The 12,655-nt window shown below is 32.8% G+C and overlaps 1 protein-coding gene across 3 annotated transcripts in view; it reads left to right on the plus strand.

Annotated features, from left to right (window-relative positions):
* Cwc27 (CWC27 spliceosome associated cyclophilin) overlaps positions 1–12,655 on the plus strand; it is a 233,907-nt gene that overhangs the window by 119,944 nt on the left and 101,308 nt on the right. For all 3 annotated transcript variants that reach the window (XR_010050517.1, XM_063258241.1, XM_003461597.5), the window contains exon 11: positions 6,279–6,379. Coding sequence is in view for 2 of the 3 variants with exons in the window: in XM_063258241.1 (XP_063114311.1) it covers positions 6,279–6,379 (101 nt within the window). In the remaining variant the exon portion in view is untranslated. The remainder of the gene's footprint in view (positions 1–6,278; positions 6,380–12,655) is intronic.

The raw sequence follows: 12,655 nt of genomic DNA on the forward strand, positions 1-12,655 counted from the left end.
AACTGTTTGTAAGAGAACAATATGTAAACAGCTAGTAATTTCTGTTTATTTTTTCTTTGAAAGTATATATTATTTCTACCCATTTTCTGTTTAGTTTAGTCTTTCTTTAATTAAAATTTATTTAAAAAATAATATTCCTCATGCAATAGGAAAAAGAGAACAAATATAACTCAAAATTTTCCTAGGTCACATTCGCAGAAACTGGAGGAAAAAGTGAAAAGCATCTGAGAAAAAATAAAACAAAACTTTAAAAAACAATTTTAATAAATGATACAACCTAATAAAATGTAAATATACTAATGTTATAGTTCTTTTTAAAAGTTTCTGTGTATGTATTCCTATTCTGACTATTCTTATATAATGATAAAACTCAGGCAAAGAAGGGAGATCAGTTGCTTTCTTGCAAGTCTATAATGATATTGCGACTAGGTCTCTAATAAACAAGATTGCCACCCTCAACTCAATGGTTTTGTCTAAACTTTTGGAATGCTAAGAATAGATGTTTGTCTTAGATTTCATTAGTGTAGTAACTAATATCGTTTTGTTATTTTTAATTTTTTAATTCTTTACATTGCTGGTATAAATTACACAGTTGTGAGTTGGTTGTATATTTTGATTATAGAAAGAACACTGCCTTCTAAACCTTGATAGTGTGCTTAGTCATATTAATCCTTAATCTTTACATTAGATGGGTTAAATATATGCCATAGAGAAAACTGAAGTTCAGTAGGGTTGAAAATCTTCCCTATGGTTTTGCTCAAGAGCCCCTTTCTCCATGAAGCATTTTTCAAACTTGAAGGTTTTAGTAAACAGAAATAGGGAAAAACACTATTTTAAGTCGGGAAATGGCTTGGATAAAGGGATGTGTGTACTGAAACTCAAAGTTTGAGAAGGTAATTATGACTAGAATGTTTTGACTGAAATTTAGAGTAACCATACAGGATATGTGGGAAATAAAGTTGGAAAAAAAGTGTTTTGAAGCTAGCTCATGAGAGGATTTAAGTTCTTAAGAAAGAAATTAATGCATAATTTAGTAGGATTTAGAGATCTGTGACAATCAGGGAAGTAGAAGTGTGGGACTTGGCATATGTGTTTACAAAATGTGTTACAGACCAGTGGCACATAGACCAAGTAGGAACCCATTATAATAGTAAAGTCGTAATGGCCCAAATTAGCCTGCTGTCTTTGACCACAGAAGACAGAGAGTGAGAAGGAAAAGCGAAGGATATAATAAATAAATGAAACTAGAAGAGGGCATGACAGTGGCATTCTAGTGAGGTCAGGTAGAATAAAGTGAAGTTTTTAAAGAGTCAGTACAGTGAAATTTTTTTTAATGGTAAGTAAGATACATTTGTGAGATGTCCAGTGGAAGTGTTTATCTGGCAGTAGGATTGTGAACGCAAGCTTAAGATGGGAAACATGTTAAGAGAATCAAGTTAAAGTTCTCACTATTATAGGTTAGTAGCATTAAGACAGAGGGGCTTGAAGTTCTCAGTGTCCTTAAAACTTCTAAGAAAGGGAGAGAAAAAGGATTAAGAGTAGATACTGAGTGAGGATATTAAGGGGGCAGAGTAAAGCTAATATAAACAGAAAGAATTTCAGAGATGAGAGAGTATCTGGGACGATACTATCTATGTGATACTCTCTATGTCTGGGGCAGAAAGAGGGAACATGGACAGCAGAGTCTGATTTTCCTGAAGGAATTAGGAGGCCATAAATTGCTTTTGAGGGAATAATTTAAGTAGTACATGGACTGCTTGTGAGATACTAAAAATGGATGGGTAATGGCTAAAATGAAGATAATAAGAGCAGATGATAAATTGATTGTTTTTAAAAATGGAAGCTTTAGGGTATATTTCTACCCCTTTTTCTGTTTTGCTTTTTTCCTATAAGTAAAAAAAAATTAAACATTTCAAAGAAAATATTCTCATTTTGACTACTTACATTTAAATGTTACCCTACCTTCTCTTTATAGTTCTGTCTTTTGTTACTAATCACACATTCCTCCCCCTTCAATTATTTTATGATATAGCCAGATACCTTTTAGCTTGTACCCCGTGGTTTTCCATCTTATTGTCTAGTTTTAGGCATACACTTCATTCCTGTCTCCACATTGCTAACTCTCACCTATTTTTCTTTTTTTTTCTCAACCATTTTTCAAGGCTATGTTCAAATGCCTCCTTTTTGAGGCCCTCTTATTTAGCCTGCAGTAATCTTTCTTTCACTGAATTTCAGAATGCTTCAGTCATTTCTTTGTACTAGCAGTTACTACTTTTTATTATGTACTCTTTTTATTATTGACATACATGTTTTATGTCTTTCCTTAGAATTTAAGTTCCTTGGAGAGTTTCTCCAGGTGTCAGTGGAGCATCATAGAAACAATACAGACAGCATTCAGAGAGTTCCGTTTTTATTTTCTAGCACTGTCAGTTACTGACTGCCTGACTTCAGGCAAAGCCCATTAGCCTGAACCTTCTTACCTGTAATTCTTATATTACAGGTAATATAAGAATTGAGAATAGTAAGTGGAAGAGAAAGTTTACGAATCAAGATTATGTTCCCTTTTCTTCTTATTCACCTTGATTTCTGTTCCTGGACTCCACAATAGTACCATACAAATATTACAGATTTTCTAGTAAATTACCAATTTCTTTGCCATTCCTAAATTTGTAAAGGCTAGTGTAATTTATAGTCTGCTAGTATTTTTTTTTTATAAGAGGAAATCTTTTTTTTTTTCCTATTAGGGCATAATTATCTAATGGTTAATGCTGATATATAAAAACCATATTAAAATTCAAACTAGAAACCTACCTCTTAGGAAAAAATAATTATGTTAAAGTTAATAACTTCCTTAATCAAGGAGAAACTAGGCTTTGATGGAGTGAAGTAGGTGCTCTCTGATGCAAAAGCCAGTACGTGGGTTGGCAATATATGGTGACATACTCTAACCTCATAATTTTTGTTGTCATCCTAACAGGTTTAAATTTTTCTTGTGCCAGTGAATAGGATTATATTCTAGAGAATATAAGATTGGGAAATCTAAAATTAGATTATAATCTGTAGATTCTACAAGTACCAGCAAATGGTGGTTTTTGAGTAGTCTGATTTTGACCATTGCAAATTCTTTATCACTTAAAAATTAATGAAGCAGTCTTTTATAATCTGAATAGACCTACCGTTCTCTGACTTTGTTTTTTGAGTTTTTATTCATCATTTTTCATGATGAATAGTTTCATGCCCAGATCCCATGGCAACCTGTTGTGAGAGTTGAACTCCAAAAGTATTAGGTAGCCCTACCCCTATGGCCAGTAGTTGTAGCCCTCTTAACTTCTGTCTAGGTGGACTTTACTCTCTCCTCAGAGCTTTCCTAAACAGTTATTCCATTTTCCTGGCATCTCCAGCTTCTTGGGTTTTCCACTTCATTTTTTACTTCACTCTCACAACTTTACTTTCTGCCCTCTCAGGTGTACATAGCCTGGATTACAGCCCTTTTGAAATCTGAATGCAAGCTTCCTGACTCTACTAATCTTGCATTCCGCATGCACATAAAAACTAGCACCACATGGATGATGCCAAGGTCTGCTACTAGTTGGGCTCTTTTGTGTCATGCTGATGGTTACAGAGCCCTGTGAGTCCATGGATGACTGGGCATGGTGAACTGAATCTCAGGGTGGCCCATTTCCAACAGAGAGTCCTGGGACTTTTTCTCAAAGCAAAGTCTTCCACTTTTATGGGGTAAAAGCAGGGATCTTGCTTTTTTCCTAGCATGCCCTCAAGCCATTTTTCCTGGTGTCTTATTCTAAAGTACAAACTTGGCCTCTTTGTAATGCTGCTCTTTTCAGCAACCAAGTTCCCTCTGCTCTATCTACACAGACCCCAAGTTTACCAATGTAAACTTTACTCATTTTTATGCACTTCAAGTTATTTTCATAATTTTTTCAGCCTAAAACCGCAGCATTTCCTTTTTGTCTTATACAATAATACGTCCTTCAAAGACATCTGAATTGCTGAATTATCAAATTAAAAATGTGAAAATAGCATAAAAAAAGATTGACATGGAGCAAAGATGTGATTGTTTCCTGGAAAGAAACTAAAAGGCTCTATTTTTCTTCATGGTGACCAATTCTGAGATTTGTTCATATAAATTTAAAAAATAGGAAGTAATTGCATTTGTCTGAAATATATATAGTAAGAGCCTAAACTTAGCTTACTGATGAGTACCAAGAGAACTTGTTATATGTGAGAGAGACTGGAAAATGTACTCCAATGCTGATTCAATGAAATGGAGAAGTTTAAGGTCTGGTTTATTTAAAAAATAATGGTTCCATGATCAAGTACATTTGTTTTAGGAAAAGGAATAGAGTTGAACAAGAAGAAAATGATTTCAGGTTTGGAAATAGAAAGTTTGTAATTCTGTTGAGAACCTGGTCTGCTGTCTGTCTAGATCAGAATCCTTGAAATGTGACTTATCTGAATTGATGAGTGCTGTACGTAAAAAAAAAAATCAGATTTTGAAGGCTTAGTACAAAAAATGTAAAAGATCATATTAATATTTTTATATTATTGCATATTGAAATAATATTTTGGATATATGAAACTTCAACTGCTTATATGCCTTTCCTTATATTTCTATTGGATAGCACCATCTATATGGAGATTTATAACTGATAGTTAGAAATGTAGGGCCAAAATCAAAGCAAAACATCAAAATTTAGAAATCATATAAAGAGTGATAGTTCATGTTATAAAATTGGACAGAAGTGGCAGTATACAGGGTAGAGAGGTGAGAAAAATGTTGACAATTTTAAGACTGGAAGAGAAAGAGTAACCAGGAAAAAATAACTGGAAAAATCATTGCTTCAAAGCAATATATAATTCTGATTAGGATAAAATTTCACAAAACAGAAATAGTTAACATCAGTGAATTAATAGGCTAAAGAGAACTGAGAAAAGGCCATTGAATCTAATTGATGGAGAAGCAATCTAGTTAGTAGAGTATGAGGGATAGATTGTGACAGATTATGAAGCAGACTATATATATAAACTATTCTTTCAAGAATGGAATCCATTTGTAATGATAATAATCACTTGATTCAAGCAGAGGCCAGGGAAATTTAAGTACAATTGTTTGCTGAATAAAAGAATTGGTGAAGTAGGAGTGCTTGAAATTGTATAAAAGAGAAAAGATACTTTCCATACTAAAGTGCTAAACAGAAAGTATACTTGCATCATCAGGGAACTTGTTACAAGGGTAAATCCCCAGACATTGTTTCACAACTTTAGATGTGAGCCTTGTCTTTTCTATGGAGCCTTGTCTCCTGGAACAAGTCCCATGTTGGGTTGGGGCTAGAGGAACGACACATAAACTATATCCACAGTTTAAATTACGATATACCCATGGGTTAAAGCGAATCAAAAATTAAGAATGCTAATGAGGACATTAATGAAATGGCTAACTGTTATAACATCTAGAATGGATATAAGGCAAATGAAGATTACAATAGGATATATGGACCATAAACTACAGTTAAGAAGTGCACTTTCATAATTTTAAGAGTGTGCGCACGTTCAGTAGAAATGAAAGACTGAAAAAGCAAAACAGTAGATTTTGATCAGAGGGAGTATTTTCAGAACTCAGTATCTTAAAGGTCAACCAGACACAAAATGTGAATAGAAATAACTGAGTCATTCACATTATAAGGCCTATCAATTTGGTAAATGTAATACAACACAATGAGTGTTTAAAAAGGTATGGAATTCAGGATCAGGAGGAAACACTAAAGTATGAAATTCTCAGTATGGAATTCTCAGATTCCACTAAACCTTGACTTGGATAACCTTGGAGATCATTTCCAAGATGAGACACCTGTTTGAGCACTTAGTCTTCCCTGAGTATTTTTGACTAAGTCTAACTTTCAGATAATATGAGTAGAAAAGTTTACTTAACAAAGATAAAATATGCATAGCTTTAACTATTCACAAGTGACTTTGAGTCTTTGTATGTGCATTAATCAGTTCTTTGTTACTATAATGAAACATCTGAGATAAGTTAACAGAGAGACAGATAGAGACAGAAACAGAAATACAGAGAAACAAACAGATCGATTGATTTCACTCACAGTGTTGGATGCTAAAAGTGCAAACAGCATGAGCAGGACTGGCAAACTGAGAAATTTCCTCCATCTTAGGTTGATTGTGTCTGAAAATCAATAATTCTTTGCTAAACAACTTTTACTGTTAGTGTGTTATATACTTATATAACTATTCTTGCTTTATAGTGAAGAGCTCAGAAAAGAGGCAAGACAATTGAAGCGGGAACTCTTAGCAGCAAAACAAAAAAAATTAGAAAATGCCGCAAATGCAGAGAAAAGAAATGAAGGTAAGGGCATTTTTCAGATTTACATTTTCTCGTGATACTCCTTCTCTATTTCTTCACCCTATCTCTCCTGTCTCCTCTTTCCCTTCTTGTCTCCTCAGCCCTTCTTGAGTTTTTTAACCTGTTTTTCTCTTTTCCAAACTTGCTTGAGACAGCTAGCAAAATAAATTTCCATGCAGGGCATTTTTCTGAGAAATAAGTTCAATGCAAACATGATCAACTGTTGCTCTTAAGTAGGCTTAATAGAAAATAACAGAGTACTTAAGATCAGGCAATACATAATGTCTTAGCTTATAATGTAACTGGATTAAAAGGACACAAGATTGGAACATTCTCTTGTTTTAAATATTGCATACTCTTTGGAACATTTAAAAGTATTTGTGATCTATATTTGAGACTTGTAGAAATATTTGTTGTTTTGAATAGTATCAGATACCTACCCTTATTTTTTTTACTCTTATGCTAAAACATAGAAAATCTAAAATATTAATAAAATTGATCTTGCTATTGATACATATTAAATATATTTTGTGATTCACTGCAATTTTTTAAATTATTTTACTTTTATTCATGTATGTTTATGATACATGATGATTACATTCTCATTGTGATTTTTATTAAGCTAAAAAATAGCTTCCAGTGAAAGCTATTTCATCTCACTAAAAGTTTTTAATTTTTAAGACTGCTTAACTATAAACCATGTAGTGTTCACTTTCTAAAATTACAACTTGAAACCTTAAATCTGTTCTCTTTTTATAAAAATAGATTATAATTTAACAATTGGAAATTTTATTTATTTACATTTAATAATGTATGCTACATTGGACTTAACAAATTTGCTTTGTACATGTATCTTCTGTATCCTCATACTTCTGGCAAGCTCGCAGTATTTTTTTTCTACTAGATTCTGTGACAGTCACTGATATACATTAAAAAGTATGCAGGATCTATTCTTAAAGAACACATTTTCTGATACAGAATCGCAATGTAATATTTGGCCAATATATTATTATTGCTTTAAGTAGCACAAGCAATATGACATAACTATTTAAAGAATTATAGTTTACAGATTATTATTTTAAATTATCATTCTTAGGGTATATGTACTGTATCCCCAATGACTATTTTAGTAAAGTTAGGTGCTTAATGAATAATTGAAAGTCAGAGAAATATATATTTGAATGAAAGTAATTGCTAAAAAGTTGACTCACCCATAATGATATAAATTAGGAATCGAATTTAAAAGAAAGAACAAATGTATTAATAATCAGATCATGTCCTATATGAAATATAATCCAGAGTAGAAACATACTGTATTGTGAGATTTGAAAGAAATCAGAATTATTTTATTTCTAAATTTATACATAATTTTCCCAAAGAATTTTTTCTTATAAATTAAAAGCATGTTAAATAAATTAATCATTCCATCATTAATCTAGAAAGGTCTTTTATTTTATTAATTTTTTAGCTAATTATGAATGTCTCCATGTCTCAAGAACTATATACTTGATTAAGTATATGAATTGGCAATAAATAGATAGCTCTTATCTCTGTAGTTCATTATCTAGTAGAAGCAAGAGAAATGCAATTGATAATTACTGTAATAGCATTGTATAGTGAGGGCCTAGATTAGACAGAAACTATGTTTATCTGCCTTTGAAATATTAAAATATAAAGAGATAAGGAAAGTTTGAATCTTAAAAGACTGATTTCCTAACACAAAAGAGAAGGTTCTATCAGAGTGATTTTTATTCGACATAATGAAAGTTGCCCCGACCCTGTTAAAAAAATTTTATATAGCCAGGTGTGATGGCGCATTCCTATGGTCCCAGCACTTGGGAGGCTGAGGCAAGAGGATTGCCATAGATTCACAACCATCCTGGACTAAACAGTGAGTTAAAGGCCGCCCTGAACCACATAGTGAGAACCTGTCTCAAAAACCAAATAAATAAATAAAATTTATGTCATTATTAGAAACGTGGTTATATTAATAATTATTTTTCTGAATTTGACATGAATCTGAATAACAGTTAAAACTGGCCTCCAAAAAATGGGATAGTTTGATTGCTTTCACTTTGTTTTCTAATCTCATAATAGACCATTTTATTTCCTTTTTATTATTTTATTTTAGAAATAATTTTAGACTTAGGCACAAGTTGCAAAGAATAATTCTGATTTCCTATGTAGCTTTAACATCAACATTTTTATAACCAAGGTACAATGATCAAAACCAAGAAATTAGTATGGGCACAATATTGCTAACTAACTGTAGACCTTAGACTATTAGAACTTCATCATTTCCCCACATTACCCTTTTTCTCTTCTATATTACATTTAATTATCACAGCTCTTTAGTGTCCTCGATCTGTAACTATTTCTGTCTTTACTTGTCTTTCATGACCTTTATACTTTGAAAAGTCCTGATTAGATATTTTATCAAATGTCTCACAATTTGAGTTTCTAGTGACTTGACCAAGGTTATACATTTTTTGGCAAGATACCTTGACAGCAATATCTCTTATTAACACATTATGTCAAGTCTAATATGGCTGTTGTCTTATTATTGGTGATACTGCCTTGGTTGGTTAAAGATATCTGTTCTTTATACTGTACATACCCTTTCTTCCTTTGAGATTTAGAAGTATTCAGGGGTAGACACTTAGATATACAAATATCCCGTTCTCTTGTGCGCTAATTCCCACTTATTTTAGAATCCATTGGTAATAGTAGATCTTCCCTATAGGCACTCTTACTTACTGTGGTTTTCGATTGGTAACATTATTTCTTCCTTAATTCTTGCTATTTTTACTACTTGGAATTCTACTCTGAGAAAGAGCATTCTCTTCTATTGTTTATTTATATATTTCAGTGAGGATTTGTGGATATTTATATTATCCTATGTATTATAATCTTAAATTATCTCTTATTTTATTTGAATTTTTTCAGCTTTGTCCATGGCCAGATCTTTCAAGAGAGCTCTTGTGTCATTTCAGCTTGCCCCCCCACCCCGCCATGCGTATTTTCTTGCTTTTAGATATCACAGCCGAGTCTTGCATTTCGCTTTCTCCAGGAGAGGAATTAAGTACTTCTCCAAAAACTCTGGTCCTTTTGTTTGAGTACTGTGTTTAGAATCCAAGATCTGTATAGTGAATGAAACATTTTATTTTTATTGTTTTATGGGGTTTTTTAAGGAGAATAAAACAAAACAAAGCAGATCAGAACAAAACAATGCAGTCAACACAGGATTTCAAAACAAGACAACAGGAAATCAGCAGTGGTTACCATAGTGTCTCTTGTTTTTATTGAAATAGTTATTTATATCTTCACACATCATGAATTCAAACAAGACTAAAAAAATGGTACAAAACCATTCAAAACAAAAGAATGAAAGCATTACAGGCCTTTAAAACTAAACCACAGGAAAAATAAACAATGGGTAGCATAGTGTCTCTTGTTCTCTTCAAAATAGCTGTCCATACCTTCATATATATTGAAATTAAACAATACAAAACAGACTAAAACCAATCAAAACAAAGAATAAAAGCATTACTGGACTTCACACCAAGATGATAGGAAATCAGCAATAGCTACTATAAATGTTTTGTTTTCTTCAATGTAGTTGTTCATACCATCACACATAATAAAATCAGTTTTTGTAAACTCTTTAGTACAAGTTCTAGTCATGTGTAAGCCTATACATCTATTGTTTCTATATTAGGGGAAAACAAAACAGATTACAAGAAAAACAAGAAACAAAAGAGACAAAAAAATGACAATGAGAAAGAGCCCAAAACAATGACAATATAGGCTTTCAAAACAAGGTGGTAGGAACATAACTAAGGTTTTTTTTTTGCATAGTTATCTTCAAAAAAGTCACCTAGATTACCAGATATAAACATGCAACATTGATCTAATCCTATGAACTTTAGCTGTTTTATTCCAAGAACTAATAGAATTAGTAGCACAATCATCTTGGATATCTTAAATGAGTATATACAAATTTATATCTTTTTTCTTTCCCCTTCTTTCTTTTCTCCTTTCCCCTGAGTCATTTTTTCCCCTTTGAGTTCTTTCCTACCGTTTCACAATATTGAAGATTTTGTATCTTATTTACTCTTCCAGTTTCTTATACTAGGGAGACAACACGGTATTTATATACATGAGTTTAATTTATTTCACTATGAGTATGGTCTCAAGTTGTATCCATTTACCTATAAAAGCCTCAGTGTGATCCTTTACAGCTGTGTAGTACTCCATTGTATAAAAATATCACATCTTTTTTTATCTATTCTGCAGTTGATGGGCATTTAGGTTGTTTCCAAGATCTGGCTATTACTGCTATAAACATGAGTGCACTACATTACTGTGGTATGATGATTTCATTTCTGGGAATATGCCCAGAAGTGCAATAGCTGGTTCAAATGGGACTTCCAATCCCAGCTTTTTAAGGAACCTCCACAGTGGTTGCACCACTCTACACTCCCACCAACAGTGCAGAAGAGTTCCTTTTCCCCCACAACCTCTCCAGCATTTCATATTGGGGATTTTATTGATCCTGACTGTTCTGGAGTGAGATGCAATCTCAGTGTGGTTTTGATTTTATTTCTCTAATGACCATAATTCTTTGTATCTTCTAGACAGAAGTTCCTTTGTCTGAAGGACAGTTGACTCAGATTATTTTTCCCAATTTGTGGGTTTTCTTTTTACTCTGTTGGAGATTTCGTTGACATGAAAAATCTTTTTAATAAGACAAGATCCCAGTTGTGGAATCTGGGAAGTATTTCCCATGCAGTTTGATTTTTGTACATGTATTCTACCCCTCTGTCTTCCAGATTTCTACTTACTTTGTTTTCCAGCAGATTAACTGATCCTATTTTAATATTTAGATCTTTAATCCATTTTGAATTCAGTTTAGTGCAGGTGATAGGCATGGATCTAGTTTTAGTTTTCAGCATATGAAGAGCCAATATTTCTAGCACACTTATTAAAGAGGCTATCTTGCTTCTAGTGAACGTGATTGGACTCTTTGTTGAAGATAAGGTGGCTGAGTGTGTTTGTAGTTGTGGTTGTATCTTCTAATCTATTCCATTGATCTTCAGGCCTGTTTTTATGCCAGTACCATGCTTTTCTTGCCCAGAATTGCCTGTGCTACTCTAGGTCTCTTCTGGTTTCAGATGAATTTAGGAATGATTTATCTAGATCTGTGAGGTATGCTAATGGTATTTTGATTGGAATTGCATTAAGTCTATAAAGCAATTTTGGGAGAATGGCCACTTTCCCAATGTTTGTTCTTCCTATCCATGAACAAGGAATGTCTCCATTTTCTGAGACCCTCTTCTGTTTCTTTTCAGAATATTATAATTTTCACTGAATGGATCTTTTACTTCCTTTGTTAGACTGATTCCTAAATATTTCCTTTTTTTTTTTCTTGGATGCTACTATAAAGAGTGTGGTCTTTCTTCTTTTTCAGTGAGTTTATTGTTTGTATACAGAAATGCTTTGATTTTTTGAGTGTTGACTTGATGTCCAGCTACATCACTGAATTTGGTTATAATACCTAGAAGTCTTTTTATGATGTTTTGGGGTTCTTCTATGTAGAGTACCATGTCATTTGCAAATAAAGATATTTTAATTTCTTTTCCTATCCTTATTCCTTTTACTTATCTCTCGTCTAATTGCTCTAGCTAGTATTTCCAGCACTATATTGGAGTGGTGATAATGGGCACCCTTGTCTTGTTCCTGATTTTAGAGTGAAAGCTTTCAGTTTTTGAGCATTTAATATGATACTAGCTGTTGGGTTATCATAGATGGCTTTTATCAGATTGAGGTAAAGACTATTCTGATTTTCTATAGGGTTCTTATCATGAATGAGTGTTGAACCTTATCAAAAACTTTTTCTGCATCTATTGAAATTCTTGTGTGATCCTTATTTTTGGCTCTATTGATATAGTGTATTATGTTTATTGATTTGCATATGTTGAACCGTCCCTGCATTCCTGGGATGAATCCCACTTGGTTGTGGTGTATAATCTTCTTGATAATTTACTGCATTCTGTTTGCCAGTATTTTATTGAGAATTTTTGCAACAATGTTCGTTAGGGAGATTGTCCTGTAGTTCTCTTTTTTGATGGGATCTTTCTCTGGTTTTGGTGTTAGAGTAATACTTGCTTCCAGGAATGGATTAGGGAGAATTGCTTCCCTTTCAATTTCATTGAAAGAGTTTGAGGCATGTTGGAATTAAGTCTTTCCTGAATTTCTTATAGAATTCAGCAGTGAATC

The sequence above is a fragment of the Cavia porcellus genome, unplaced genomic scaffold (genome assembly GCF_034190915.1).
Source record: "Cavia porcellus strain 051 isolate PalLab524CR breed Dunkin Hartley unplaced genomic scaffold, mCavPor4.1 scaffold_11, whole genome shotgun sequence".
NCBI lineage: Eukaryota > Metazoa > Chordata > Mammalia > Rodentia > Caviidae > Cavia > Cavia porcellus.